The sequence below is a fragment of the Thermothelomyces heterothallicus genome (genome assembly GCF_042370625.1).
Source record: "Thermothelomyces heterothallicus CBS 202.75 unplaced genomic scaffold P884_scaffold_7, whole genome shotgun sequence".
Classification (NCBI taxonomy): Eukaryota; Fungi; Ascomycota; class Sordariomycetes; order Sordariales; family Chaetomiaceae; genus Thermothelomyces; species Thermothelomyces heterothallicus.
The window spans coordinates 1,359,166-1,383,367 of NW_027192568.1; the positions used below are offsets into that span (position 1 = coordinate 1,359,166).

Genomic DNA, 24,202 nt, shown 5'->3' on the forward strand with positions numbered 1-24,202 from the left:
AAAAAAAAAAAAAAAAAAGAAAAAAAAATGGCCTGGGACTTGCACCTTGCCGAGTCGTCGCGGTCGTTGTCTCGAAGTCTTCAGGGTCTCCAAGGGTACGTCACTCTATCATGAAGATGGCAGTAAAGTGAACCCGTCTCTCTGCTTGTAGGCACTAGATGTATTGTATTCCGTAATCCGTACAATGTGTGTACGGATGCATGTACTCCGTACATACGGCACATACGGAGGTACAAGCTACAGTAAGTACCTTGGTACATACGAGCCTGACAGCGGACAGCGGTGGGTTGCGCCAAGACGTCGGCGACATGACCCAACTCCAAGCCACCCCTCTCGACAACGTCGCAATTTACGAACTAGACATTTTCAACCGTTACGGCACTCCAAAATGGGCGCCGTCAACGTATGTGTAAAACCGAAGAATATACAGATATTTCATCGACATGGTGAAGACTTCATCAAGAGGCGAAGCAGAAACAAGATGGACAACCGTGAAGGCTGATGTCAGGGGCACAGCGGAGCCAACGATGCAAACCCGGGAAGGGGTCGCCGGGCCTGGGCCGGAACCTAAGCGTTCTTTTCAATTGCAGGGTAGCCCTCCAACCATTGTCTGAATCCCACATCATGGCTACTTTCGCTGAACCAAGTCTGACTGAGAAAGCACAGTGTGACAGGGATATTGGGGGTACTCTCAGAACGTTGAGCTGTCCACGTGGTGCCCTCTCTTCTTGTCGGTACATACACTACCAGCCCGCGATGGTATTGACCGCCGGACAAAGAGAGCTCCATTCAACCGCAAAGCGAAACGCTGTCTGCCGTACAAAAGGAAATAGACTTACCGGGGTTGATGTGTTTTATGGAGTTCTGTTGCAGCTCAGCGTGATGAGAGAGGAAGCAGGGGCGATCGCTCGCCCATTCATACCTTTTTTTGCCTTGCATTATTCCGTAATCCGTACACCACTGCAGGTAAGTTAGGAGGAGCTCGACGGATTGCCCGGGTTGTTTCGCGGTAACTGAAATGATTTTTGGGTGCCGTTGTCGTCTACTCCCTCCTGCAAGTGTGCTGTTCCCCTTGCTCATCAGGTAAACGACCAACGGACGGGGTACTGCGTACAACCTCCTTAAATGATTGCTGCGGCTTTACTTCCCAAACTCCCAACCAACCGGCGTTTCTTCTCGCGAACCTTTAGCGACTCGCGCAGATGTAGCAAACCGTGACCTGCCGACATCTTGGTGTAGGCCTCTTCAAGATCCCCAATTGCTTGGCCAGCTCGAGAAGGCCTTTTCATGACCCGGGTTTTTGCTGCACGTTTCTCTCCGCAGCACCCAAGCTTCTGCACCTACTTTCCCCACACTCGTGCCCTCTCTCCCGAGAGCTGGCCTGCACGGAAAGGCCCATCGCTCGCCCACTCGCTCGCCAGCCAAACACCTCATTCCGCGCCCGCTGCTGGACGAGGCATCGCTGGGGCTACGTCCGGATCGTTTCCCGGCAGAAGAGAAAAGTAAACGCGACCGGAGTGGGATGTTTATTTGGCGCCAAAGGAGCGCATGCAGAAGCAGCAACTCCCGGAGTGGTGGCTCGGCGGTTCGCAGACGTTGAAATCTGGTCGATGCGGGAATGCAAATCCCTGCAGCCATCGATATCGACACAGTGCTTCGTGGCCCCACAGTGTAGGAGGCGGCCCACTCGCCCGGAGCGCGCTGTGCTTCGAAGAATGGCAGGCTCGAATGGAAATGGAACATACCTAGGTAGGTAGCATTTTTTGGGTTGGCGGGGGGGGGGGGGGTGGCCCCGGCACACGTCCGCAATTCGCAAAAGGCGCTGCTCGCCTTTTGCAGCGAGATGCCGGGACCCAGAGGGCAAGACTTGTTGTACATTATGTACCGCGAGATGTACCTTGGCCTTGCTGGAGCTCGCCTTGCCTTCCTTGCCATTTGACGTTTCCTCGCTCGTCCCCATTATTACCTTACTTAGCTCTTCTGCCCACATATCTCTGCTGCCCGTCACTCTTCCCTCTTTTCCCTCACTTTGCGGAATCTCGGGTGGCCCCAATCTCCCGACCACATGCAACCCGGCAGCTGCTCTGTTTGCCCGCGCCCATCCCGACTTTTAGGGCCCTGACATCCAGGCCACGCGCCCGGGTTTCTCTCACCGTTACGCCCGCCCATCGCACCCGTCCCCCTTTTGGCTCGTTTACTCGTCTTCCGCGCGGTCCACGTTTATATCTTTTCCGCTAGCCGCCACCACCACCATCTTTCTAAATCCGCCTTGCCCGCGGGCCTTCCTGCCTTTCTCCTCCCACAACTTGTCTCGACCTCCCGCAGGTTTTTTAATCCACCTCCACAGCTAGCTTCCTCCTCGCCGAGAGCCACTCCTCACGCGCGGAGTCTGCTGAGACCGCTTCCTTTTTTTCACGGGGGCGTCGGACCCGCCTCCGTTTCGTCTTATGGACCATCATCGCCTGGCCCACTCGCGTCACATCCTCCTCTTTCGTGAACTCTGTTCCTCCACGCGACCTGGCGCCTGCGCCATCTTCCCACTCTTCATCATCAGCGAGGACCAGGGCGGCCATCTCACCTTCATCCCCCGCTGATTAGCAGCAAACCTGGTCCGAGTCTGGCGTCTGGCATTTTTTTTACACCCATTCTTGGCCCATCATGGCTCAAAAATCCCAATCATCGGCCCAGTCCGAAGACCAGGCAGGTTCGGGCAGTCGCACCTCGTCTGTCAAGGACGGCGCAGGGTCACCAAACTCGGCCAGGCAGTCTAATAGCTCGGGTGCCGTCCCGTCATCTACCCTGCCGCGCATCTCTGACCCGACACCAAATTCAACCTCCAAGTCTGAATCTCCACAGCCGCCACCAGCACCGGCCATGGAGAAACAGTCGGCGGCCGGCTCGCAGCCTTCGCCCTATGGCACGCGGTCGCGGAACCGCACCGGCGCGGCTCGCCCAAATTATGCCGAGGACAAGGATCTTGACCTGGACATTTTCGATGCATATCCGCAGCGGAAAGATGACGACTCCAAAAAATCCGGCAATAAGCAGCAAGGTGCATCGTCAACGTCGACGCCCGCCAATGCGTCACAGACGGCCCCGCGCTCCGGCAATGGATCCTCAAAAAAGCCACATCCGGGCGACGGCAAGCAACAAAACGGCACCAAAGACCAGCATTCAAATCACAACCAGTCGTCAGCAGCGGCACCGTCATCGTCGTCGTCGTCGTCGTCGACGACGACGACGACGACTAGTAATGGCACCTCCAGCACGGCAAACGGCACCTCAAAGGGAAAGAAGCGCAAGGCTGGCGACGCAGCGTCAACGGCCAGCGGCAGCCAAACGCCGTCAGGGTCGAACGGCGCCTTATCCTCATCAGCCCTGCAAAAGCGCCTCGGAACTACCGGGCAAGGCAGCGGAGATGGCAAACTAAGCTTTACACGCTACGGCGAGACGAACATGCTCACCTTTGAAAACTGCAAGGCTCGCCCGAAAGATGGGAAAATGATTGCAGACGACGGCACGGTACTCGAGGTGAATGGTGAGTGTTTCTTTTTTCCTCTCCTCCCTCCACCGCCCCCCCCCCCACCCCACCTTCTCTCGCCTTATGTCGTCTCGGAAGAGTTTTGACACAGCAATGCAGATCATGTATACCTGGTGTGTGAGCCGCCTGGTGAGCCCTATTATCTCGGTCGCATCATGGAGTTCATGCACATCAAAAATGACCCAACGCAGCCCGTTGACGCGCTGCGCATCAATTGGTACTACCGGCCCAAGGACATCGGGCGCAAGGTGCAAGACACTCGCCTTGTTTTCGCCACGATGCATTCCGACATTAGCCCCCTGACGGCGCTGCGCGGGAAGTGTCAGATCCGGCACAAGGCCGAGATTGAAGACATGGCTGCCTACAAGCAGACGCCCGACTGCTTCTGGTACGAGAAGCTCTATGACCGGTACATCCAAAAAAACTACGAGGTGATCCCGACGCGGCAGGTCATCAACGTCCCGGAGCACGTCAAGAAGGTGTTAGACGAGCGATGGAAATACGTCCTGACGGAACAGGGCCGGGGCAAGGAGCTGACCAGTGCGGTCAAGACATGCAAGCGATGCACCGCCTACTGCGCGAAGTAAGTGACCTAAACAGACACCCAACCAACCAATAACCTAGCCGAGCCCTGTGATTTGGCGGGGTGGCGCGGGACCCAACGGGGGGACCAGCGGGACCCAATGAGGAAATTTGAGGAGAGACGGGAGCGAGCGAAGCGGGTCCCTAGCTCAAAGTGGAGCCGGATGCTGACACACCCACTTCCTGACAGCCATGATTCGGTGGACTGTGCCGTGTGCCAAAACACGTACCACATGAACTGCGTCAAGCCACCCCTGCTGAAAAAGCCGAGCCGTGGCTTTGCCTGGTCGTGCGCCGCATGCAGCCGGGCTCAGGAGCGCAAGCTAGAGGCCCGCCACACGCCCAACATATCGGATTCTCGCCTCAACGATGGCGAGGACGACGAGGGCTTCGACGATGAGGACGAGGACATGGGCGGACCCGACGGCGCCGACGGCGCCGACGGTGCCGAGACGGGTCGCACTAGCCGCACCAGCCCGGCCGAGGAGAACCCGCACCCACCGCCGACCGCCGAGCAGATCTACCATGCCAGCCTGTGGCCTTACCGGTACTTTGGCATGCACTGCAAGGTGGAAGACGCCCTTGATCTGGACGACCGTATCTTCCCCCGGGCGAGTACCCGGCTAGGCGTGCGCCACCAAGCCGTCGTGCCCCCTTGGTATGGTCGTCCGGTGCAATATGTCAAGCCGCTCGAGTTCAAGAAGTCGGGCAAGGGCAACAGCAAGCTCACAAAAGAGCAGCAGGCTGCGCTCGAGGCCGAGCGCATCGAAAAGGAAAAACGACCCAAGTGGATCCAGGACGAACCTCCTGGATACATTGAGCGGGGCGGCGACGATACGTCGACGCTCCTTTTCAAGCCGCCCCAGGACTGCGGCGTGGACATGTCCAGCGAGGAGCTCGACGACTACATGAACACGGCCAGGTCAATGGCAGTCTCGCTCGGCCTGCCGCCGCACTCCACCAACCTCCAGGACGTCGCAAGAGATCTCCTGTTCCGCCACGGCTTTGACGCGAAGAAGGCCCTCGAGGAGCTCACCAAAGTTCCAAAGGCCGACTTCGGGGAGCCGGAACTGACGCCCGCAGAGCAAAAGAAGTTCGAGGAGGCCGTAGCCAAGTACGGGTCCGAGTTGCACAGCGTCAAGAAGCACGTCAAGACCCTGAGTGCTGCAACCATAACCCGCTACTATTACACCTGGAAGAAGACGGAACGCGGGCAGCAGGTTTGGGGCAATTATTCTGGAAGGAAGGGGAAGAAAGACGCCAAAAAGGCCGAGGCGGCGGCCAATAAGCTGGCCGACGATGTCGCTGACGCCCAAGACGATTCGGCCTTCGACACAGAAAAGGCGAAGGAAAAGAAGAAGTCCTTCGTGTGCAAGTTCTGCGGCACCAAGAAGTCTCGCAAGTGGCGGCGGGCTCCGGTTGCTGCCGTGACCCCCGTGACGGAGAACGGAGGCAAGAACTCCAACAAGGAAAAGAAAGAGCAGTTCATCCAGGCGCTCTGCAGGCGATGCGCCGAGCTATGGCGGCGGTATGCCATCCAGTGGGAGGACGTTGACGAGCTGGCCAAGAAGGTTGCGCAGACGGGTGGTCGTGGCTGGAGGCGCAGGGTCGACGAGGATCTGTATAGGGAGTTGGTCGCGATCGACCAGATGTTCAGCAACACTCGGAGTCCGACACCGGAAGAAGACGCGACGGCGACTCCGGCACCATCCCTTAACGGCCAGGCCGCCGCCACGGAGCCACCGCGGAAGAAGTTGAAGAGCAGCCTGGTCGACAAGGAATCGGAGAAGACTCCGTCCGAATCGGGCAGCGTAGCCGGCGGCCCAACGTCCAAGAAGAAGGAGAAGGAGAAGGCCGAGAAACAGCCGTCGCAAGCCCCGGCGCCACCGCCTGCCCCCGAGATGCCCAAGCCGAAGACGCTACCGTGTGCCACTTGCGGCGAGATGGAGCCCATGGGTGATCAGCACCTGGCGTGCAGAGAGTGTCGCCTGACAGTGCACCGCAATTGCTACGGCGTAATCGATAACCGAGCTCCCGGGAAGTGGACCTGCGACATGTGTCTGAACGACAAGAATCCCCAACTGTCAATTGTGAGTGCCCCCTCCCTGCCGAGAGATAGTTGTGATGGTTCGCTGATTACGGATCGATCAGCACTACAAATGCGTCCTCTGCCCCGTCGAGTTCACGCCTCACGATTTTGTGGAGCAACCCAAGATCTCCAACTCTCACAAGAAGAAGACGGAGAAGGAACGGGAGCGGGAGCGGATGGAGCGTGAAAATGCCCAGCGAGCGGCCGACTACTACCGAAAGAAGCAGGAAGAGATGAATCGTCCCGTCAACCCCCGCGAACCGCTCAAGCGGACAGCCGACAACAACTGGGTGCACGTCACCTGCGCCGTGTTTACGCCCGAAGTCAAGTTTGGCAACGCAAAGGCACTCAGTCCCAGCGAGGGTATCCCGCTGATTCCGCGGGCTTCGTACGCGGAAGTGTGCGAGGTCTGCAAGAAGACCGACGGCGCGTGCGTGGAGTGCCGCCACTGCCACACCCCCGTCCACGTCGAATGCGCTCGCCAGGCCGGTTACATCCTCGGCTTCGAGCTGACACCGGTCAAGGGCTCCCGGCGGGACCAGTCTCGGATCGTCACCATCAATGGGAACAGTGGTGCGATGTCCGCTGGCGTTTGGTGCAAGGACCATCAGCCGACCAAAACCACGGTCTATCGAATGAACGAGGTGGTGGCGGAGGGCGGAATCAACGCTTTGCAACTCTTTGTGCAAAACTTCAAACAAGCCGATCTCACCTTGACAGGCTGCGCGAGGAAGGCGAACCAGATCACGGTCGCGTCCAAGATGTCGACCTCACCTTCATCCACCACGACTCAACATAACCGGCGGGCATCACTTCTAGCGACAGCTCATGGTGACCACGAGGACGCGCCGAGTTCTCTCCAGCCCGGCGGCAAGATTTGCCTGACGTGTGGCATCGACGTCAGCCCTAGATGGCACCCTATCGACCAGACGCAGGAAAGAGAGCTCACGAACAGTTATCGTGGCAGCATTGGTTCCGAAGCGCAAAAGTTTGTCGAGCAGCGCAGCTTCCAATGTCACAAGTGCAAGAAGGCGGGCCGGCAGCCAACGATTCGCTCAGTACCCGCTCGGGAGCCGACTCCTCCCCCCGAACCGGCTCGGCAGGCTTCACAAGCAGCCTCGGCAATCCTGCCACCTAGGATTGACGAACAAAGACATTCGAATCGAGGACCATATGGCTGGCCTCCGGCCCCTGGGCCTTCTTCGGCGGTGCAGACCCCCATCCTTCAGGCTCCAGCACCCGGGCCTATGGCTCACCCTGTTGGACCTCCCGTGCAGACCCAGCCTGTAGCCCCCCCGGCGCTCCCCCCGGCCATAGCGCCTCGGGGACCACCGGTCCAACCTCCTGCGGCTTACGCATCCCCTCGCACTTACGACTGGCACCGGTCAACGACTGGCCATGGTCCGCCGCCGCTCCACCCGTCTCGCGAAGTCAACGGCGGTCCGTCCCCACCGCCTTCTTCCATGCCCCCCCTCGCGCCGCCTAATCATCTCCGGCCACCGCCGATTAGCATCCCTCACTCTACAGCACAGTCGCCGCCGAACGGCCACGGGCACATGGCACAGCCGCCATTCGTTAACGGCGTTCAGCACCCTCCGTCTCCACGGCGCTCTAACGGCCCGCCTCCACCCCCGCCCAACGGGCTGCCGGGGCCGTATCACCCCCATCACAGCCACCCTCCGCCGGATTTACGCCCGCACCACATACCGCCCTTGAACCCGATCCCGCCAGTTGGGATGGCACACTCCGCCGGCGCCGAGGCCCCACACCCACCGAACTATCTCAGACAATGGGGTAGCCATCATCAGAGTCATCATTCCCACGGCCCGCCCCCGCAACATCACCACCATGGGAGTCCTCCGCCGCCAGGTCCCCCTCCGCCGATGAGAGACGGTCCTTCTTCAATGGCGCATCATGAGTCTGGTATGCAGCCGCATCCGCCGCAACATCCAACATCACAGCATCCTCCGCCTCATCAGCAGCAACAGCAGCAGCACAGCCAGCACAGGGAGAATAGGCCTGCTAGTGGAGCGAGTGCAAGCCCGTCATTGAGGAACCTGCTTTCCTAAAGCTGAGCTAAAACAACAACGGTGGGACGGAAGTTGATTACTAGCATGCTGCGTTGAAGGGATCCTGGCCATGGTCATTATATTATCTTTTTTTCCAGGTAAATGCCGTGGAATTTATGGATTTAAGGACAATCGATGTCTGTTCCAGTCGATGGGATCCCGAATGTCCCCCTTTCAACTATCTGCCATGTTGCCAGGATAAATTAGGGTACTATTGTATAGTAACTGTATTTTCGTTCCGTTTTTCTCATCGGCTTTCATCACTAGGGGTGTGACTTAGAGGGCCAAGGCATGGAAAAAGCGTGTAGAACTGTTTGTTGTTTGGCTTCATTGATTTTCGGATTCCCTCTCCCCTGGCCTCTTGTTCATTGCTGCCATTCTCTGGGGTGGAAGAAGAGAATAGCACAAGACTTCCGGCATCATTACTGAATGAAGGATTTGTTAACGTTTGATTGACCCGACCCAAAGGTGGGAATTCAAGGCGATCATACGTGGGTGGTACTGAGACTGTGTACTTGGCATGGCGAGCAACACGGGTTGAGAAATCACTGAGGGTACGCGATATATTGGTATTGCTCGGTGGTCACAACATACTGCCAATAGATAGGTAGGCCGACAATCCAGAATTCCGACTGACCCGTGTCGCTAAAGTGTAAAGGAGTAACAGGGCAAATGTGCTTTAAGAAAAGAACATAAGTAACTTACGTATCTAACAATCGCATCACTATTATAATATCCCATTGATAAGTACCTCACTCCAAATATATATAAACGCGTCTCAGGCATACAAAGGTTTCACAAGCACTATAGTACGCGCGTTATCCCAAGAACTGACGGTGAGGATGATGAGGATTCACCGAGTCGAATGGGCCCGAAAGCGGGAACGTTTGATGCATCGCTATCATCATTTGCGCATCCGCAACTGTTTGCTTGATGAAAGTTTCCCAGGTTGAGAAAGCCTGAAATTTGATCCGACGCTGAAGGAGTATGTACAAGTAGAGGTCGTATACTGTACGTTGGTACCTAGGTACCTTACATTGTAGTGGCGTCCACGCGAAATGAGGGTTCCAGAATGCAAAGTTTATCAGGCAGTTAATGTCCCTCCCGCCATCCGGAGTGTACTGTACGGATCCGTAGTGTATCTGTTCTGCACGCTCAGAATGACGGATTCTGCAGCTAATTTAGAAGCCAAGCCCGAACCTTGGATGCAGCTCCTGAAACTGACTCCACCGAACCGCAGCCACAGCTAGTGGGGCACGCCTGAGAGATCTGAATTCCATGTGTATCTGCCTGGCTTGGCGTTTGAAGGCCGGGCTAGCGAATTACCCGGGAACCGGTGTGCACGTAGCGCACAAAATCTGGTACCCTGTTATTAGCACAAGCCACACTCCAGAGTCTTCGATGGATTTCCATCGGGAGGGGCTGAATGGTCCGGGAAGGAAGGCGGCGAGTTCGGTTGGAAACCCAAGAATTTCAGCCTCCCTCTGCGCAACTGCACTTTTATAAGCAGGCCAGAAATTCTTGGTTGCCGCTCGCCTGTGCCCCCCGGCTGGACAATCGTCTTCCCGAAAATTCAAGAACTCGATAGGTTCGATTTCCAGCTGATCTCCTGACGAAGAATACCGAGGCTTTGCGGTGATTAGAAAGTGCGGTTCCAGTTCTTGGTAGGTCGCCGCCTCTTGCCTGCCCTTCTTTTCCCCCGAGACCCGGCAGAATCCTCCAGACCTTTCTGCTGCGCCAACGCCCGAGATTACCTTTCAACCCCCACTACTAGGCCTCTCGGGCAGCTTACTTCTTTTTCTCGCGGAACTTCGCGTTCTTTTTTTCTTTTCTTTTTTCTTCTTCTTTTTCTTTTTTTGGTTTCACTTCCTGAATTGCATCACTAACCCTCATCTAATTCCAAAGACTTCAAGGTTCCGACTCTTCGGGTTCCCCAACATTCATCCCCTCCCCCGGGCTTCGCGTCAGGTCCCGACCGATCGCGAAAACGAATCAAAACCGCATAGCCCTCTTACAGGGTAAGCCGACAAGATGGTTAGGGAGACGAAACTCTACGACGTCCTTGGCGTATGTGCACCACCATTACCGTTCATCCGTTCATGTACCTTGACTGAGCGAATTTGCTAACGCGCCGCACCAGGTTTCGCCAAATGCCACAGAACAGGAGTTGAAGAAGGCATACAAGACAGGCGCCCTCAAGTTCCACCCTGGTATGTCTCTGCCACGGTCGATTCCTTTATTGTTCTGTGCCTGTGTCGGTGCCCGTATTAACCTGTACCAGACAAGAACCACAACAACCCAGCTGCTGAGCAAAAATTCAAGGAAATAAGCCATGCGTACGAGATCTTGAGCGACCCGCAGAAACGGCAGATATATGATCAATATGGCGAAGCAGGTCTGGAAGGCGGTGCTGGCGGTGGCGGCGGCATGGCTGCTGAGGACCTCTTCGCCCAGTTCTTCGGTGGCAGTGGCCTTGGGGGTGGTTTTGGCGGCATGTTCGGCGGGATGAACCACCCGCGCGGCCCTGCAAAGGCCAAGACGATCCACCACGTTCACCACGTCTCGCTTGAGGATATTTATCGCGGCAAGGTTTCCAAGCTGGCCCTTCAGCGCTCCATCATCTGCCCCAAGTGCGAGGGCCGCGGCGGCAAGGAGGGTGCTGTCCGGAAGTGCAGCGGGTGCGACGGCCACGGTATGAAGACGATGATGCGGCAGATGGGCCCCATGATTCAGCGCTTCCAGACAGTGTGCCCGGACTGCAACGGCGAGGGTGAGATTGTCAGGGACAAGGATCGTTGCAAGCAGTGCTTCGGCAAGAAAACGGTGGTCGACCGTAAGGTCCTCCACGTCCATGTCGACCGTGGTGTCCGGAGCGGGACCAAGGTCGAGTTTCGCGGCGAGGGCGATCAAGCACCTGGCATCATGGCTGGTGACGTTGTCTTCCAAATCGAACAGAAGCCCCATCCTCGCTTCACCCGCAGGGATGACGATCTCATCTACCAGGCAGAGATCGATCTGGTCACTGCACTGGCTGGCGGTACCATTTATATCGAGCACCTCGATGATCGGTGGTTGAGCGTCGAAATCCTCCCCGGCGAGGCGATTGCTCCAGGTAAGTTTGTGATTGGCGCATTTTTTTTTCCGGGTCCCTGATTTCGTGGCTAACTTTTCATCGCAGGCACGGTGAAGATGATCCGCGGGCAAGGTATGCCGGCCCCGCGCCATCACACATTCGGCAACATGTACATCCAGTTCTCTGTCAAGTTCCCCGAGAAGAACTGGACCAACGACTCGGTTGCATTTGAGGCCCTCCGGAAGTTCCTCCCGTCTCCCGATCTCGTCAACACACCTCCGGCCGAGGCCATGACAGAGCCTGCCGATCTGGAAGATGTTGACGCCTCCGCAAGAGGCTTCAACGGCGCCATGGAGGAGGACGAAGATCAAGAGCACGAGCACCCGGGTGGCGAGCGTGTGCAGTGCACATCTCAGTAAACGATATAAACTGAACACCAGGCGCAAATGCATATGGTACGTTGTGTGCGCGTCATCCATCAGAGATTGACGGGCAATCAACGAACATGACACGCTTGTTGCGACATCTCTGCTTCAATCGAGATGCGTGTGGCGGGTCCATGGATTAATGAGATACGAGGTGTGAAGCGGTGGGCAGGGGAGGGAGGGGATGGAGGGTTGGAGAGGGATACGGAAAATACCCCAGGAAACGAACCAAAGGGGAAAGCATAGAGTGTCTTTCTCTGGCATGCATCAAGGGTTTCTTCAGGGCTCATTTTATCATGTTTATTTGGCACCTCGCAAACACTCTTGGCAAGGCGGCGTTTTCGAGAGGATAGAGGCATTTTGGCTTTCCTGGGCCGGCGGCTCGCTCTGCTGCCTGGATCTTTCCTGTTTTTCTTTTTGAGCGAAATGGACCGGGCATTATGGAAGTCGCTTGTTCTTGTGCTTGGGTGTCTCGGGAATCTTCGATTGCGTCGATTTAGTCTTGCGCGGTGAATCAGGCCGACAGATCTCGTCTGACCCGTCCTCCCGCTCGAGGAATTGTTTTGTGATGGTAGGCCAAGATGAACCTCGCGATTGCATTAGACAGTTCACCTTCAACAGCTGTCAGTTCATGAGATAAGACATACAGCGCCACTTAGAAAGGGCGAAGGAATATCATGCTGCAGCAGTAGATGCCATGGCCTCACAAATTTCGTTTCCATTATCGTCCTGTTACTCTTTTCCGCTGCGCTCTTGTTTCTGAGCCGGGAAAAACAAGGTTACACTTTAGGCGCCTCTATCGCCGTCACCACGGGGTGAGATTCACGGTCAGGACGATTCTCGTATTGTTCAGTAACCTAAGCGCTCAATCAAAGTCCGAGAGCTTACGAAGGCTCTCAGTTGAATATAGAATCTTCTGTAACTCGATTTCACCGATGTCGCTGCTACTGCCAGTAGCTAGGCTGTCGACCAGGGGGGTCTGCCGCCAGCCCGCCTCTTCCTTGTCCAGCGCAACCAGCGATGAGTTGCTGCCAGCCTCGGTAGAGGTCTTTGGGTGGAGCGCAACAAGAACGCGCGGCGAGGCGCCCCCAATATCAAAAGCGTCCACGTCGAGCGGGTTACCTGGTAGCGGAATGGTCTCGCGGTGTACTAGGGTATTGTCCCCAAGGAGTTCGTAGCGGAAGAGGGCGGGAACGCTGCAGAAGATAGATGTCAGAGCCCTTGTCAACCCGGCAGTCGCCGTTATGCGGAGGGGGCTGAGGGAGACCGCCGTCGAAGTGAGTGAGAGGGAGAGAAGAGAAAGCCTTACCGCTCGACGATGACAAAAACGCCGACGCCGCCCTCCCACCGGCACGCAAACACCCGCGTCACGGCGACCTTGTTCGCCCCCTCCTCGCCCGCGACACCCTTCACATGCTCTAGCACGCCGGCCTTGCCGAGTAGCCGGCACCTCGCCCAGTCCCAAACGAACAGGTAATCGTCCCCGCCCCCGGAGATCAGGATCTCCTCCCTGCCTCCCGGAGCCACGCACAAACGGCTCACAAAGTCCTCGTGGCCGAGGCAGTATCCCTCGATGACGTGCGCCTGCGGAATGCCGCGCGAGACGCGGATGTGCTCGTCCCGGTCGGCCGTGATGATGTACTCCCGCACCTTTGCCTCGTCCTGCCCCGCAGAAGAAGCGGCAGAAGTGGTGTTGGTGGTGGAGGCAGCGGCGACGCCGACACAGATGGCCGTAAGCATGGAGACGTGGCCGAGCAGGAGGGTGTGCTCGAACTGTGGCCGCTGGGGGCCTTGCTGCTCCTGTTCCTGCCTGGCCTTGCGGTCCAGGGAGATCTTTTGGTTCTCGAGAGCCTTTAGGTTGCGTTTGGTGTGCACGGTGAGCTCCGTCGCCTGGGGCTTGTAAGCGGCTGCTGGGGTGGAGGGGGTGCTGCACCGGGAGGGGGGTTGGGTGGCGGCAGGGGCAGGTAAAGGGGTGGCGGTGGGTGATGGGACCAAGGGAAGGGCGTAGACGTCGCCGAACTTGTCGGCGGAGAGGATGGTGCGGTTGTCGCGGGTGAGAGCGAGAGAGCAGGGGCGTTTGGGCATCGCTCTGGGAAGTTGTTAGCGGCGAGCCATGAAAGATTGTGTGGACAAAGTGCGACTTGCCGCTGGCTGCGCTGCTTCAGATTTCCTGCGCCGTCGTGCTCAAAGACCCAGATGGTCTTGTCGGAGCCCGTGATGGCTATGAGGTGTCGGCCATCCGCGGTGGCGTAAAGTCCCTGCACGAAGGGTCGCTCATTGGCAGGAACGTCGTACTGGGCAGCCTTCTTGCTCTTCGGCCGCCCGTTCTCCGAACCGGCACCTTGGTCCTTAATGGGTGCTTCCGAACCAGCCCCAGACTCGACTTTCCTCCGCTTGGTAGGCGGCTCCTCTGGCGCCGGTGAGTCTTGAGGAGCATCTCTCGACGGGCCACTCGACTCATTGTCATTGGGTTTTTGGACCGGATACTTCCATGTTGAGATGTGCTTGAAGTCTGAGTTGAAGGAGTGGATGTCGCACCCCTGTGCGGCGAAGATGACGCCGCCGCAAACCTTGACGAGGTGAAAGGGGAGGATCGTCATGGATGCTTGCGCCTGATAAGACAGTTTGTGGTGATGATGATGCAACGAGAGAACTGCGAAACCGGAACTTGGGGCTGAGGTGCGGTTTCTCATCAGTACTCGCACTGTAGGACGTTAGTCATTAGTTGAGAGCTCTTTAGTAAACCACGAGGCAAGGAAGTGTACATACCCCGACTTGCGCTCAATGTTTTTCAACTGAGCGACTGAGTGAATGCGGCAGTATTCCGTAGTTGTGCTCGACTTGTAAGAAATTTGTTGTAATCAAGCCACATGTGGCTGTCTCACTCAAGGCAACGGGCCTGGCTGGGGGAGAACTTGATGATATTAAGATCTAGAATAAATTCATTCAACTCATCTTAAGATTCGGCATGTAGTTTTCTGGCTTTCTTCCCTTCACGTTCCTTGCAGGGTTCTCAGGGCCGGTCTCAACGTCGAACAATTCCGTAACTTACAGCGGATGTATGACGACGGCAGGCTTGGCTGAGCCACATCTTTAACTACTATGTAAAGCTGCGCTCTGAGCTCCACGCGAGGAGTGGGCCTGCAAGAGTAAATCCGTACTCGCACCCCTTATTGGTCGACCCACCTAACCCTACGCGACAACCCCCACAGCAAGCAGCAGGGCAATTGTGCGAAATTCCGAACTTCCATTCTGCTTCAGGAAACTTTTGCAAGCAACCTCGCGACCTCTCAACTCTTGTTTCCTCAATTACAAAACCATCGCCCTTAAACATCCTGCCTTCATAAACAAAAGAAGATATGGGGGGCAAATCAGGAAACAAGGCCGGCTACTTCGACAAGCTGAAGGGCTTGTTGGAGGAGTACCACTCCATCTTCATCGTCTCTGTCGACAATGTCTCGTCGCAGCAGATGCACGAGATTCGCCAGGCCCTCCGTGGTACTGGCGTTGTCCTGATGGGCAAGAACACCATGGTAAGCAGATTCTGGGCCCTCACGCTATGTTCTTTCTCTTCTTTCTCTCTTCTCCTTCTTTTTCTTTTTTTTCTTTTTTTTCCCCCTTATGCTCCCCGGTTTTGCCGCCTCGGTCGTTCGCCGATTCTGACCGTTGCAATCATGTAACAGGTCCGCCGTGCGCTCAAGACCTTCATCGCCGATGCCCCCGAGTACGAGCGCCTGCTGCCGTTCGTCAAGGGCAACATCGGCTTCGTCTTCACCAACGGTGACCTTAAGGAGGTCCGTGACAAGATCCTGGCCAACAAGGTCGCCGCCCCCGCCCGTGCCGGCGCTATTGCCCCGGTCGACGTGTGGGTGCCTGCTGGCAACACCGGCATGGAACCCGGCAAGACTTCCTTCTTCCAGGCCCTCGGTGTCCCGACTAAGATCGCCCGTGGTACCATCGAAATCACGAGCGACCTCAAGCTCGTCGAGGCCGGTGCCAAGGTCGGCCCCTCCGAGGCCACCCTGCTCAACATGCTCAACATCTCTCCCTTCACCTACGGCATGGGCATCGCCCAGGTCTACGACCACGGCAACACCTTCCCCGCGAGCGTTCTCGACGTTGGCGAGGAGCAGCTTCTGAAGTCTTTCTCGTCGGCCATCAACACCGTTGCCGCCATCTCGCTGGCCCTCAACTTCCCGACCCTCCCGTCCGTCATTCACTCGGTTGTCAACACCTACAAGAAGGTCCTGGCCATCGCCGTCGAGACCGAATATTCTTGGCTCGAGATTGAGGAGCTCAAGGACCGCATCGCCAACCCCGAGGCGTACGCGGCTGCTGCTCCTGTCGCCCAGGCCGCTGCTACCGAGACCAAGGTTGAGGAGAAGAAGGAGGAGTCTGAGAAGGAGGACTCCGAGGATGAGGGCTTCGGCGGTCTCTTGTTCGTGAACCTGCTCCTCCGTCCAACGAATCAAGTGCTAACATGGCTAATAGCGACTAAATACCCTGGCCCGATGACGATGTTGATGGGCTGGCAATCTTGGTTGTGGTCAGGCAGAGGCTCGCTGGACCTTAACCCATGGCTACATAGACCGGTTGCTGCTCAAATAAAACATTTCCTGTCTGATGGTCAACATCCTGGACGTGTTTTTTTGCCATCGCATGTGCTTCGACAGGTGTAACCCTCACATTGTGTCTGCTCAGGTTAGTCCTTCTCTTCCCTTTTCCGATCCTCCGACCTGTCGATGATTATGCAAAATGATCAAAGAGCTTTTTAACCCTGAACACCCTTGATGACAAACCCATCACAACTTATGAGACACATCTTCCTCTCCTTGATAGAGATACATGCATTCTATGGGGTATCGAGGCTGATTAAATATGCATACAGTGAAGTCCCCCCATCTCCTGAATCATCCTACCACTGCTGCTGATGACGCAGCCATTGCGGGCTCACCCTTTCTCAGTGATATCTCGACGCCTGATTCCTGCAACACCTGCTGGGCGACCCGTACCGCCTGTTCGGGAAGCCCGGCCAGCCGTGCTACCTTGAGTGCGTGACTTTGCCTATTGACCCCCTTGCGCAGCTTGTGAACGTAGACAAACCCACCCTGCTCGTCCTCTTCCACATCCGTACAGTACGTGTCAACCGTCCCGTCAGGACCCCCATTTGCGATCCCCAAGCGGTCTTTTTCCACCAAGTCTGCGATGCCGTGGAAATGCGTTGCGAATAGAGCGCGGCACTTGTTGACTCGCACCAAGTGGTGTAGCGCGGCGAAGGCGACGGCCGTGCCATCCTCGGGCGTCGTCCCGCGACCGACCTCGTCCATGATGACGAAAGATCGCGGCGTCGCCTGCCGCAGAATGGCGGCCGTCTCGAGCATCTCCACCATGAAGGTGCTCTGGTCCTGGAACAGGTTGTCCGCCGACCCGACCCGGCTGAAGATGGCGTCGACGATCCCGACGGAGGCATAGTCGGCCGGCACGTAGCACCCGATCTGCGCCAGGATGGTGATGAGCGCATTCTGTCGCAGGAAGGTCGACTTGCCCGCCATGTTGGGGCCGGTGATGAGCCAGACACGGCCATGCCCTCCCGTGTCTTGCTGCCCTTCTTCTTCTTCTTGTCGTTGTTGTTGGCCTACCCCCGATGGTGCGGCGGCGCCGAGGAAGAGATCGTTCTTCTGAAACGTCCGCCCTTGCTCGGCCAGCCCGCCTTCGACGGTCGGATGCCGCCCGCCGACGATAATGGTCTGCCGGGTGTTGGTCAGGATGGGCCGGACGAGGCGCTGCTCGACAGCGAGGCGGGCAAAGGAGGTGGCGATGTCGAGTTCGTCGAGCACGAGGGCGTTGCGCCGCAGCTTGACGAGGTTCTTGACCACGCGTGCGCGCAGCGAGGCGAAGACGCGCTGCTCCTCGCCGCGGATCTGGAGGCGGAGCTTGTCGAGGGCCTCGCCGAGGACAGTCCATTCGGGCTGGTGGAAGGAGCGCGTCGACCGGCTGGATGAGAGGGTACGGATCGGCCCCGAGTCGCTACCGCTAGACGGGGCGCTCCGCGCATCCTTGCCCTTGACGTGGCAGACGTGGCCTAGGCCGGGCGTCCAGCGGAGGGTGAGGGAGGCTGCGTTGAGGCGCGCGCGGAGGGTCTCGGTCAGCTGGTCCTTCTCCTGACGGAGAGCGGCGAGCTGGCCGTGCAGGCGCGAGAGGAGGGCCGAGGCGCCGGGTTTCATGATCCAGACTTCATTGTCCTCGCCGTAGTGGTCCCGGATGGAGGCGGTCTTCTTCCTGGCCGTCTTGGCCGCGGCTCCCTTGGGGAGGATCGTGCTGTCTTGTTCGGCCCCTTCGACCTTGACGATCTCCTGGGCGAGCGCCATCATCTCGCCTGCTTTGCTGTCCTCGATCTCGTGCTGCTGGACCAGCCCTTCCTCGTCGATGGCGTCGCGGATCTGTTTGGCCAGTTTCAGGGGCTGGTCGAGGCTGATGCGATCCACCATGGCGGAGAGGCAGTCTTTCTCTGGCCCGCCGGCCGTCTGGGATCGAACGGCCGTCTTCAAAAGATTGACTATGTCTTCTGTGGCCTTGATGGTGTTGGCCAGACGTAGGAGGTCATCTGCGTCACCCCGGTTGAGCGCGAACTTCTGAGAGAGACGCTGAGAATCATGACTCCTGCGAAGGAGGACGACGATGGCGTCTCGGAGGTCCTCATCTTGGATGAAGCGGGAGACTAGATCTAGCCGGAAGTTGATGACCTCTAGCGAGGTTGAGGGAGCGCCTGTGGAAGGTCAGCCAGGATCCCGGCCGTCCATCAGAAAGTGCGACGTACTGAGCCACTCGTTGAGAAGCCTGGCTCCACTCTTGGTCACTGTTCTTCTGATAGCATGCAGTAAGCTTCCCCTGAAGGCGCCGTCCCTGATGGTCTGCTTGATTTCCAGGGAGCGCATGGTGTTCTTGTCAATATTCATGATATGCATGCTCTCGTGACGCATGGGCGGCTGCAGCTTCATGCTCAACCCCTGAAGGCGGTCCATGACGTAGTTCAGCAGGATATTCCCCGCTTGCACTTCGCAGTCCGTGAAGTTTTCGACTGTTTCGGCGGGTATCTCCGACTCCAGCATTGGCGCCCAGTCGGAGAGCTGCCTCAGCTCCCCCCGGGCCGAGTATGTCACGGGGTACCTCTCCTCCCGGAGGACAGACACGAGCGAATGGTTCTGATCAGACTCTAGCACCTTGTCAAGGACTATCTCCCGCGGAGCTACCCGAGAAAGGGCGGAGCCGAGCGCGGGGAGCGTGGTGGGCTGGGTGAAGAAGCAGCCCGTTGACAGATCCAGCCACGCCAGGCCCAGCCGGGCCGGGGCTTCAATGGCGGGCTCTGGCGCTGCTGTGGGACGTGGGCCGTCTCGGTGGCTCCCACGATCCGACGCCACCGGGTCGGGCAGGTAGATGGCCATGACATAGTTGGGTGCATAGGGATCCATGAAGTTCTCGTCGATCAGGGTGCCCGGCGTGACGATACGGGTTACCTTGCGATTGTGCATCAGACCGCCGGACTTGACCTTCTCCGAAGGGTCATTTGGGAATTCCTCGGCAATGGCTACGTGGCGATTGAAGTCCTGGACGAGGATCTTGAGGAAACGGTCCAGCTGGAAGAAGGGGAATCCGGCCTGGGAACAACAGAACCCATCAGACGACAAAATAGATCAACAAAGAACGGCGGCATGGTGCGGACGCGGGACAATACCATTGGGACTGGGCCGACGCTCGTCTTTTTCTGGGCTACCTTGAGGTTGAGGAGAGGGCCATACTCTTCGGCCTGGTCTAGATACAACTCGTAGAAGCCGCCGACGCGCGTGAGCAGCACGCAATTGTCAAACTTTTGCATGTTGCGGCGCGCCTGCAGCACCACGGTCGGGTATGCGGGCTCATCCTCGTCGGGCGGGAGCGGCTCTGGTGGTGCGACAAAGCCTTGGGGCAACTCGTCCAACTTGACGACCGTCCTCGTCTTCTTGCCGCGAACCTGGTCCCGCTGCGGGGATGGCCGCGAGCGGAATCGAGCGCCGAGCAGGCTAGCGAAGCCACGGTGGCCGTCAGGTGGGAGCAGGATCGAGGCCGTAGTTGCAGTCCGCGTGCCAGAGCGCCCGACGGTGGCGGGACCAGACCGCGAGAGTGATCCAGAAGGGCCCAGACGCGCGATTCGGAGCCGCGGGACCGGCTTCGAGCGCGGCCACAGCATCAATTATGGCCTGTTAGGTCGGTCCAACACCGGTATCTAGCGACGGGGGTGACGTAGTTATCCCCTGTTCGGTCGAGATTCTCCCGGTCACGGATACCCAGGCAAGAAAACGGAGTAGACGCGACCACTCTGTGTCACGGGAAGGAAGAGAAGTCCGGAACATGGGAAGAGAAAGAATGAGCTCGGCAATACAGGTTGCCCCACAAGGGTAGCTACGTAGTTACCGACTGCGGAAGAACCTTGAACATGCCTATTTAGGGTTAGGGTTATGCGTGCCGCCGTAGGTTCGCTCGGTTCGGTCACGGACCCCGCCCGAGCCCGGAACTTTTCCTCTGCACCAGTGTTGTAGGTACCAGGTAAGGTTTGCAGTTTTCAACGCGCTAAAATAAATCACTAGGCCATTTTCGATCTTGATCGGACGGATTTGTTTCCATTAAAGTATTGGGGTGCGCGCGGCAGAGAGGACCTTATGAGCGATTCCTAATGCTCAACTACTCGGTGGCGGCTGGAAATTCAGCTGGCGACTGGAAAAGTCCGAAAGGGCAGATATTTCAAACTCCGATTAACCCGGGCTAAACCAAGAGCTATACGGATCAATCGACCGACGCCACCGCAGTCGTAAGACGCTCGGGCATAACGTTAGCATTTCGCCGCTCTTCCCTGTCGTTTCGTGGTCCGACTGACTGACGAAGGCTGATGACCGCAAGTACGGATTACAAATTAGTTACTTACGATACGCTGTAATAATTACCATGCCTGGCAACACACATACATCCCTGCGCATACGCACAAAGTTAGTCATCTCAACGGACAGGAAGGGTGTGGCAGTGTGTAACTATAACAGAGAACGAATAAAATAAAAATAAAAAAGGGGAGCGGAGAATGCGATAAAGCGGCGATGGCTGCAGACACGCGGCACCCTCGTCCCGGGATTGCACGCAGGTAGCGAACCGTCCAAGACAAGCGGGACCAATGGCACGAGCGTGGTGTTCTGGCGTGGTTCAAGGGTGGCCCGATCTTGCTCCTGGCTTGTCCACCCGGGCGGAGGCCACCTGCCAGATGCGGGCCAGAATCGACCGATTTGGGGCCTCAATCTGTCATGAAACCAAGCTATTTCAGTAGCTCTCAGCCCATCCTCACCTCCATCCGCTCCGCTCACCACCCTGACTGAGCATGAGGAAGCCCTTTCCCCGCTCCCGCCTGGCCGCTCTCGCTTCCACTGTCCACCAACCCCTACCCTGCTCTAGGAATTTTTGGTTTTTTTTTTTTTCTGCCTTGATAATTGTCGGGCTGCCAGGCCGTGCCGCAGCGTGCAACATGCAAGTGGTGGGAACATGGTTTGCCGCGATCACCGGCTCTGGAGGCTGATTGCCCAGATGCTGACGAACCCACTTATTAATCCGGCGAACTGCCCTGACATTCTTGTTGGCCGTGGTCGGGTAGCTGAAATGGGGCGTTGGGCGAGAGATATCGCCCTGCCCACGTAGGTAGCTTATTTTTACCTGTCCAAGGTCTAGTTAGTTAAACGGACAGACCGGTCTTAATAAGGGGCTCTCTGCCCGCTTGCCACCCCGAACCTGCCGTGCTTCTCTTATGTCCGTCTCTGACCGTCGCGAATTATTGATACAACACGGCTTTTTTTCGCCCGAGCGATCAGCCTCTATTGCAAGTGAATTTCACCGTTCTTGGGCCGGCAAGGCGTTGGCAGCAAAGAAGCATCCGACTTTCTCCGCTGCGACCTTACCTGACCCGCTATCTATAAGTGGGCGCTGCGCAGCATTTTGGATGAGGCTAGGGATACTCGTGCGACAACCCGACAGCCCCTGAGTGCGAACAGAGAACACACCACAAACATGGCGACGTCTCTACCGCTACCCTTCAAGGGCCCAATCCCCGTCACGCCTCCGCCAGAGTTACAAATGTTCTCGAGGGGGGCTTATTCACCAAGTCTGCTGTCATTCAACCCGGCAGTCCACCGTCATCCAACAACGCCGCCAATCCCTAACTCGACTCTGCCTCGAGAAGGTCCACTACCACGCGAAGCGTCGCAGCCGTCATCGAATCCACCAGCAAGCAATCCGGCCGCATTTCCCACCACCGCCGCCACGACGCCGCCCAACCCGGAGAATATCGGCAACGGCAACGGCAACGGCAACGGCAACGGCAACGGCAACGGCAACGTCAGCAGCAGCAACAACAACGCCAAGCACAGCCAAGATCAACGCCAGTACCACTACCAGCAGTACCACGGCGCCAACTCGCGCCCACAACAGGGGCCGTTGCCATTTCCGCCCAGCAGCGACCCGCACTACCTCGCCATGGCCGCCCGGATCGCGAGCTACTACCAGCAGCGGTGCCGGGAGTGGGCGAGCGAGCAGGAGCGGCGGCGGCAGACGACCATGCAGGCGGCAACGCTGGTGGTGGCGTGGTACATGCGCGACCGGGTGCTGCGACGGCGGCGGAGGAGGAGAAGGGCGTTCCGGCGCGCGCTGCGGGCGAGAAGCGTGGCGGCGGGCGGCCCCGCGGGACGGGCGGCCCGCGGCGAGCGGCTCCGGCGGTGGCTGCTGGGCCTGCCTCCGCCCCCGACCGCTCCCCTGACCGGGTCCCCTGCCGGCTCTGCTGCTGCTGCTGCTGCTGGCGGCCTCGTGGGGGACCAGCAGAGGAGGACGCCGCCGGCGGACCCGTACGAGGCCGAGTTCGACATCGACCGCGATGTTCCCACGGACGGGGACGCGCAGCTGCTCGAGACGACCAAGAACATCATCAACAGCCAACTGGCGAGGCTGGACGTGCCTTTGCTGGGCACGGTGTCGTTTGACGACAGTGAGAGTGAGACCGAGGATGAGGGGTTCATGGATTACGAAGACCATGAATGTGAGGACGGGGATGTCGAAGTGGAGAATGAGGAGGAAGAGGAGGAGGATGACGACGAAGAGTATACGGAGTATGATGAGGATGATGACGAAGGTATTAAGGATGAGCGCAGAGAGGACGGAGAGGGCAACGACGCGGATAAGGAAGAGGTTGGTAAGGTCGAAGTTCAGTGTGGTGGGGGGGGTGTCAAAAGGAAGGATCTTGCCTCTGCTTCTAAAGACGTCCAGCCAGGGACGACGGCCATTGGGAGTCGCAAGCGTCCTCACAGCATGATTTCATGATGCGACGGTCCAGACGGGAAAGGCCGGTTGTTTTCCTTCTTTCTCTTCTCCCCCCCCCCCCCCCACCTTCTTTTGTTTTCACTCTCTCTTCCTTCTGGTTGGCAGCTTCACAGCTTCTTTTCTTCTACCACAATTTCGACTGGAGATAGCACCGAGTTTAATCATGGATTAGCGTCAGGTGATGACCATGGCTACTATGAGAACACATACCTCTGCGGCCTGCTCCTGGAATTGGATTGAGCTGGATCCTCCTTCGGCCACGCATCACTTACCGTCCAAGCCGTCAATTGTCGGCAATCTGGTCACGGCCTCGAGATTCAAATTGCTCCAGCTCCCCCCGCTCGGGTGACCATCTTCTGGATCAGGCCCATCCCACGATTCGGTCCAGGCTGACATGTCATTTGGACGCCGTGGTTGCAGAGCACTATATCCGGACGGTAGGATTGAAGGAGCTTGGGGATGTCAGAGACGACCATCATGATGCATCGAGACGTACGGAATAGCCGGCAATGACCCCTCTTGATGTCGGTGGGGGGTTGTTTCTGTCAAAGATGGACGAGAACCAAGCCTGATTGGCCTGGGCACTTTGCGGGGAACCCGGCCAGGCACCTCCCAAAGCCACGCACCCATGTCCGCGCGCCCTGGCAGCACACCTGCAGCCCCGAGATCAGCAGGCCCCAGAGGGCAACCATGGACCAAAGCACCTGCCATCATGTGTAACCGTTTCTTGTTTACACAGTGCGCCGTTTCACTTCGGTATCCGGCCCTCTCTGTCTTTGGTCGGTTTCATCAAGGTCCTCTTCACAACTCGTATCTAAGAATCACTTGACCATCTAATAAAATCGATCTCGCGACCGCACGTTCCAGCGTCGCTTTATTTACTGTTATCGAGGGAGCGAGAAAGAAGCAAAGAAAGAGACAGCTCCCGCTTCTCTTGCATCCGTCACCAATCAAGAACTTCCCGAGCCTGTCCTCAGGATTCCATTCCAATTGACATACACACACCGCCGTTCTTTTTGCTATAGTCAATCCTCTTTTCGAGCC

At 57.5% G+C, this 24,202-nt stretch overlaps 6 protein-coding genes across 6 annotated transcripts; 4 read left to right on the forward strand and 2 right to left on the reverse strand.

Annotated features, from left to right (window-relative positions):
* Positions 1 to 2,658: 2,658 nt before the first annotated feature.
* P884DRAFT_268856 (uncharacterized protein) lies at positions 2,659 to 8,281 on the forward strand (the record flags this gene model as incomplete). The annotated part of the gene is made up of 4 exons (XM_069442232.1): positions 2,659 to 3,538; positions 3,641 to 4,124; positions 4,314 to 6,213; positions 6,275 to 8,281. 4 exons carry the CDS (start codon positions 2,659 to 2,661, stop codon positions 8,279 to 8,281), a joined length of 5,271 nt encoding a protein of 1,756 aa, XP_069299060.1.
* Positions 8,282 to 10,312: 2,031 nt separating this feature from the next.
* Positions 10,313 to 11,773, forward strand: P884DRAFT_197177 (uncharacterized protein; the record flags this gene model as incomplete). The annotated part of the gene is made up of 4 exons (XM_069438043.1): positions 10,313 to 10,348; positions 10,422 to 10,491; positions 10,563 to 11,393; positions 11,460 to 11,773. 4 exons carry the CDS (start codon positions 10,313 to 10,315, stop codon positions 11,771 to 11,773), a joined length of 1,251 nt encoding a protein of 416 aa, XP_069299061.1.
* An 833-nt stretch (positions 11,774 to 12,606) lies between these two features.
* Positions 12,607 to 14,606, reverse strand: P884DRAFT_328898 (uncharacterized protein). The gene is made up of 4 exons (XM_069445614.1): positions 14,549 to 14,606; positions 13,925 to 14,483; positions 13,089 to 13,868; positions 12,607 to 12,975 (listed from the first exon to the last, which is right to left on the reverse strand). The coding sequence occupies exons 2-4, from the start codon at positions 14,470 to 14,472 to the stop codon at positions 12,645 to 12,647; spliced, it is 1,659 nt and encodes a 552-aa protein (XP_069299062.1). The 5' UTR covers positions 14,473 to 14,483; positions 14,549 to 14,606; the 3' UTR covers positions 12,607 to 12,644.
* A 399-nt stretch (positions 14,607 to 15,005) lies between these two features.
* P884DRAFT_221581 (60S ribosomal protein uL10) lies at positions 15,006 to 16,624 on the forward strand. The gene is made up of 3 exons (XM_069439495.1): positions 15,006 to 15,312; positions 15,463 to 16,217; positions 16,271 to 16,624. Exons 1-3 carry the CDS (start codon positions 15,139 to 15,141, stop codon positions 16,275 to 16,277), a joined length of 936 nt encoding a protein of 311 aa, XP_069299063.1. The 5' UTR covers positions 15,006 to 15,138; the 3' UTR covers positions 16,278 to 16,624.
* A 65-nt stretch (positions 16,625 to 16,689) lies between these two features.
* P884DRAFT_196752 (muts domain V-domain-containing protein) lies at positions 16,690 to 20,003 on the reverse strand (the record flags this gene model as incomplete). Its single annotated transcript, XM_069438003.1, has 3 exons — positions 16,690 to 18,545; positions 18,597 to 19,434; positions 19,512 to 20,003. 3 exons carry the CDS (start codon positions 20,001 to 20,003, stop codon positions 16,690 to 16,692), a joined length of 3,186 nt encoding a protein of 1,061 aa, XP_069299064.1.
* Positions 20,004 to 21,614: 1,611 nt separating this feature from the next.
* On the forward strand, positions 21,615 to 23,398 carry P884DRAFT_323104 (uncharacterized protein; the record flags this gene model as incomplete). The annotated part of the gene is made up of 2 exons (XM_069445434.1): positions 21,615 to 23,030; positions 23,337 to 23,398. Exons 1-2 carry the CDS (start codon positions 21,857 to 21,859, stop codon positions 23,396 to 23,398), a joined length of 1,236 nt encoding a protein of 411 aa, XP_069299065.1. The 5' UTR covers positions 21,615 to 21,856.
* Between the last annotated feature and the right edge of the window lie 804 nt (positions 23,399 to 24,202).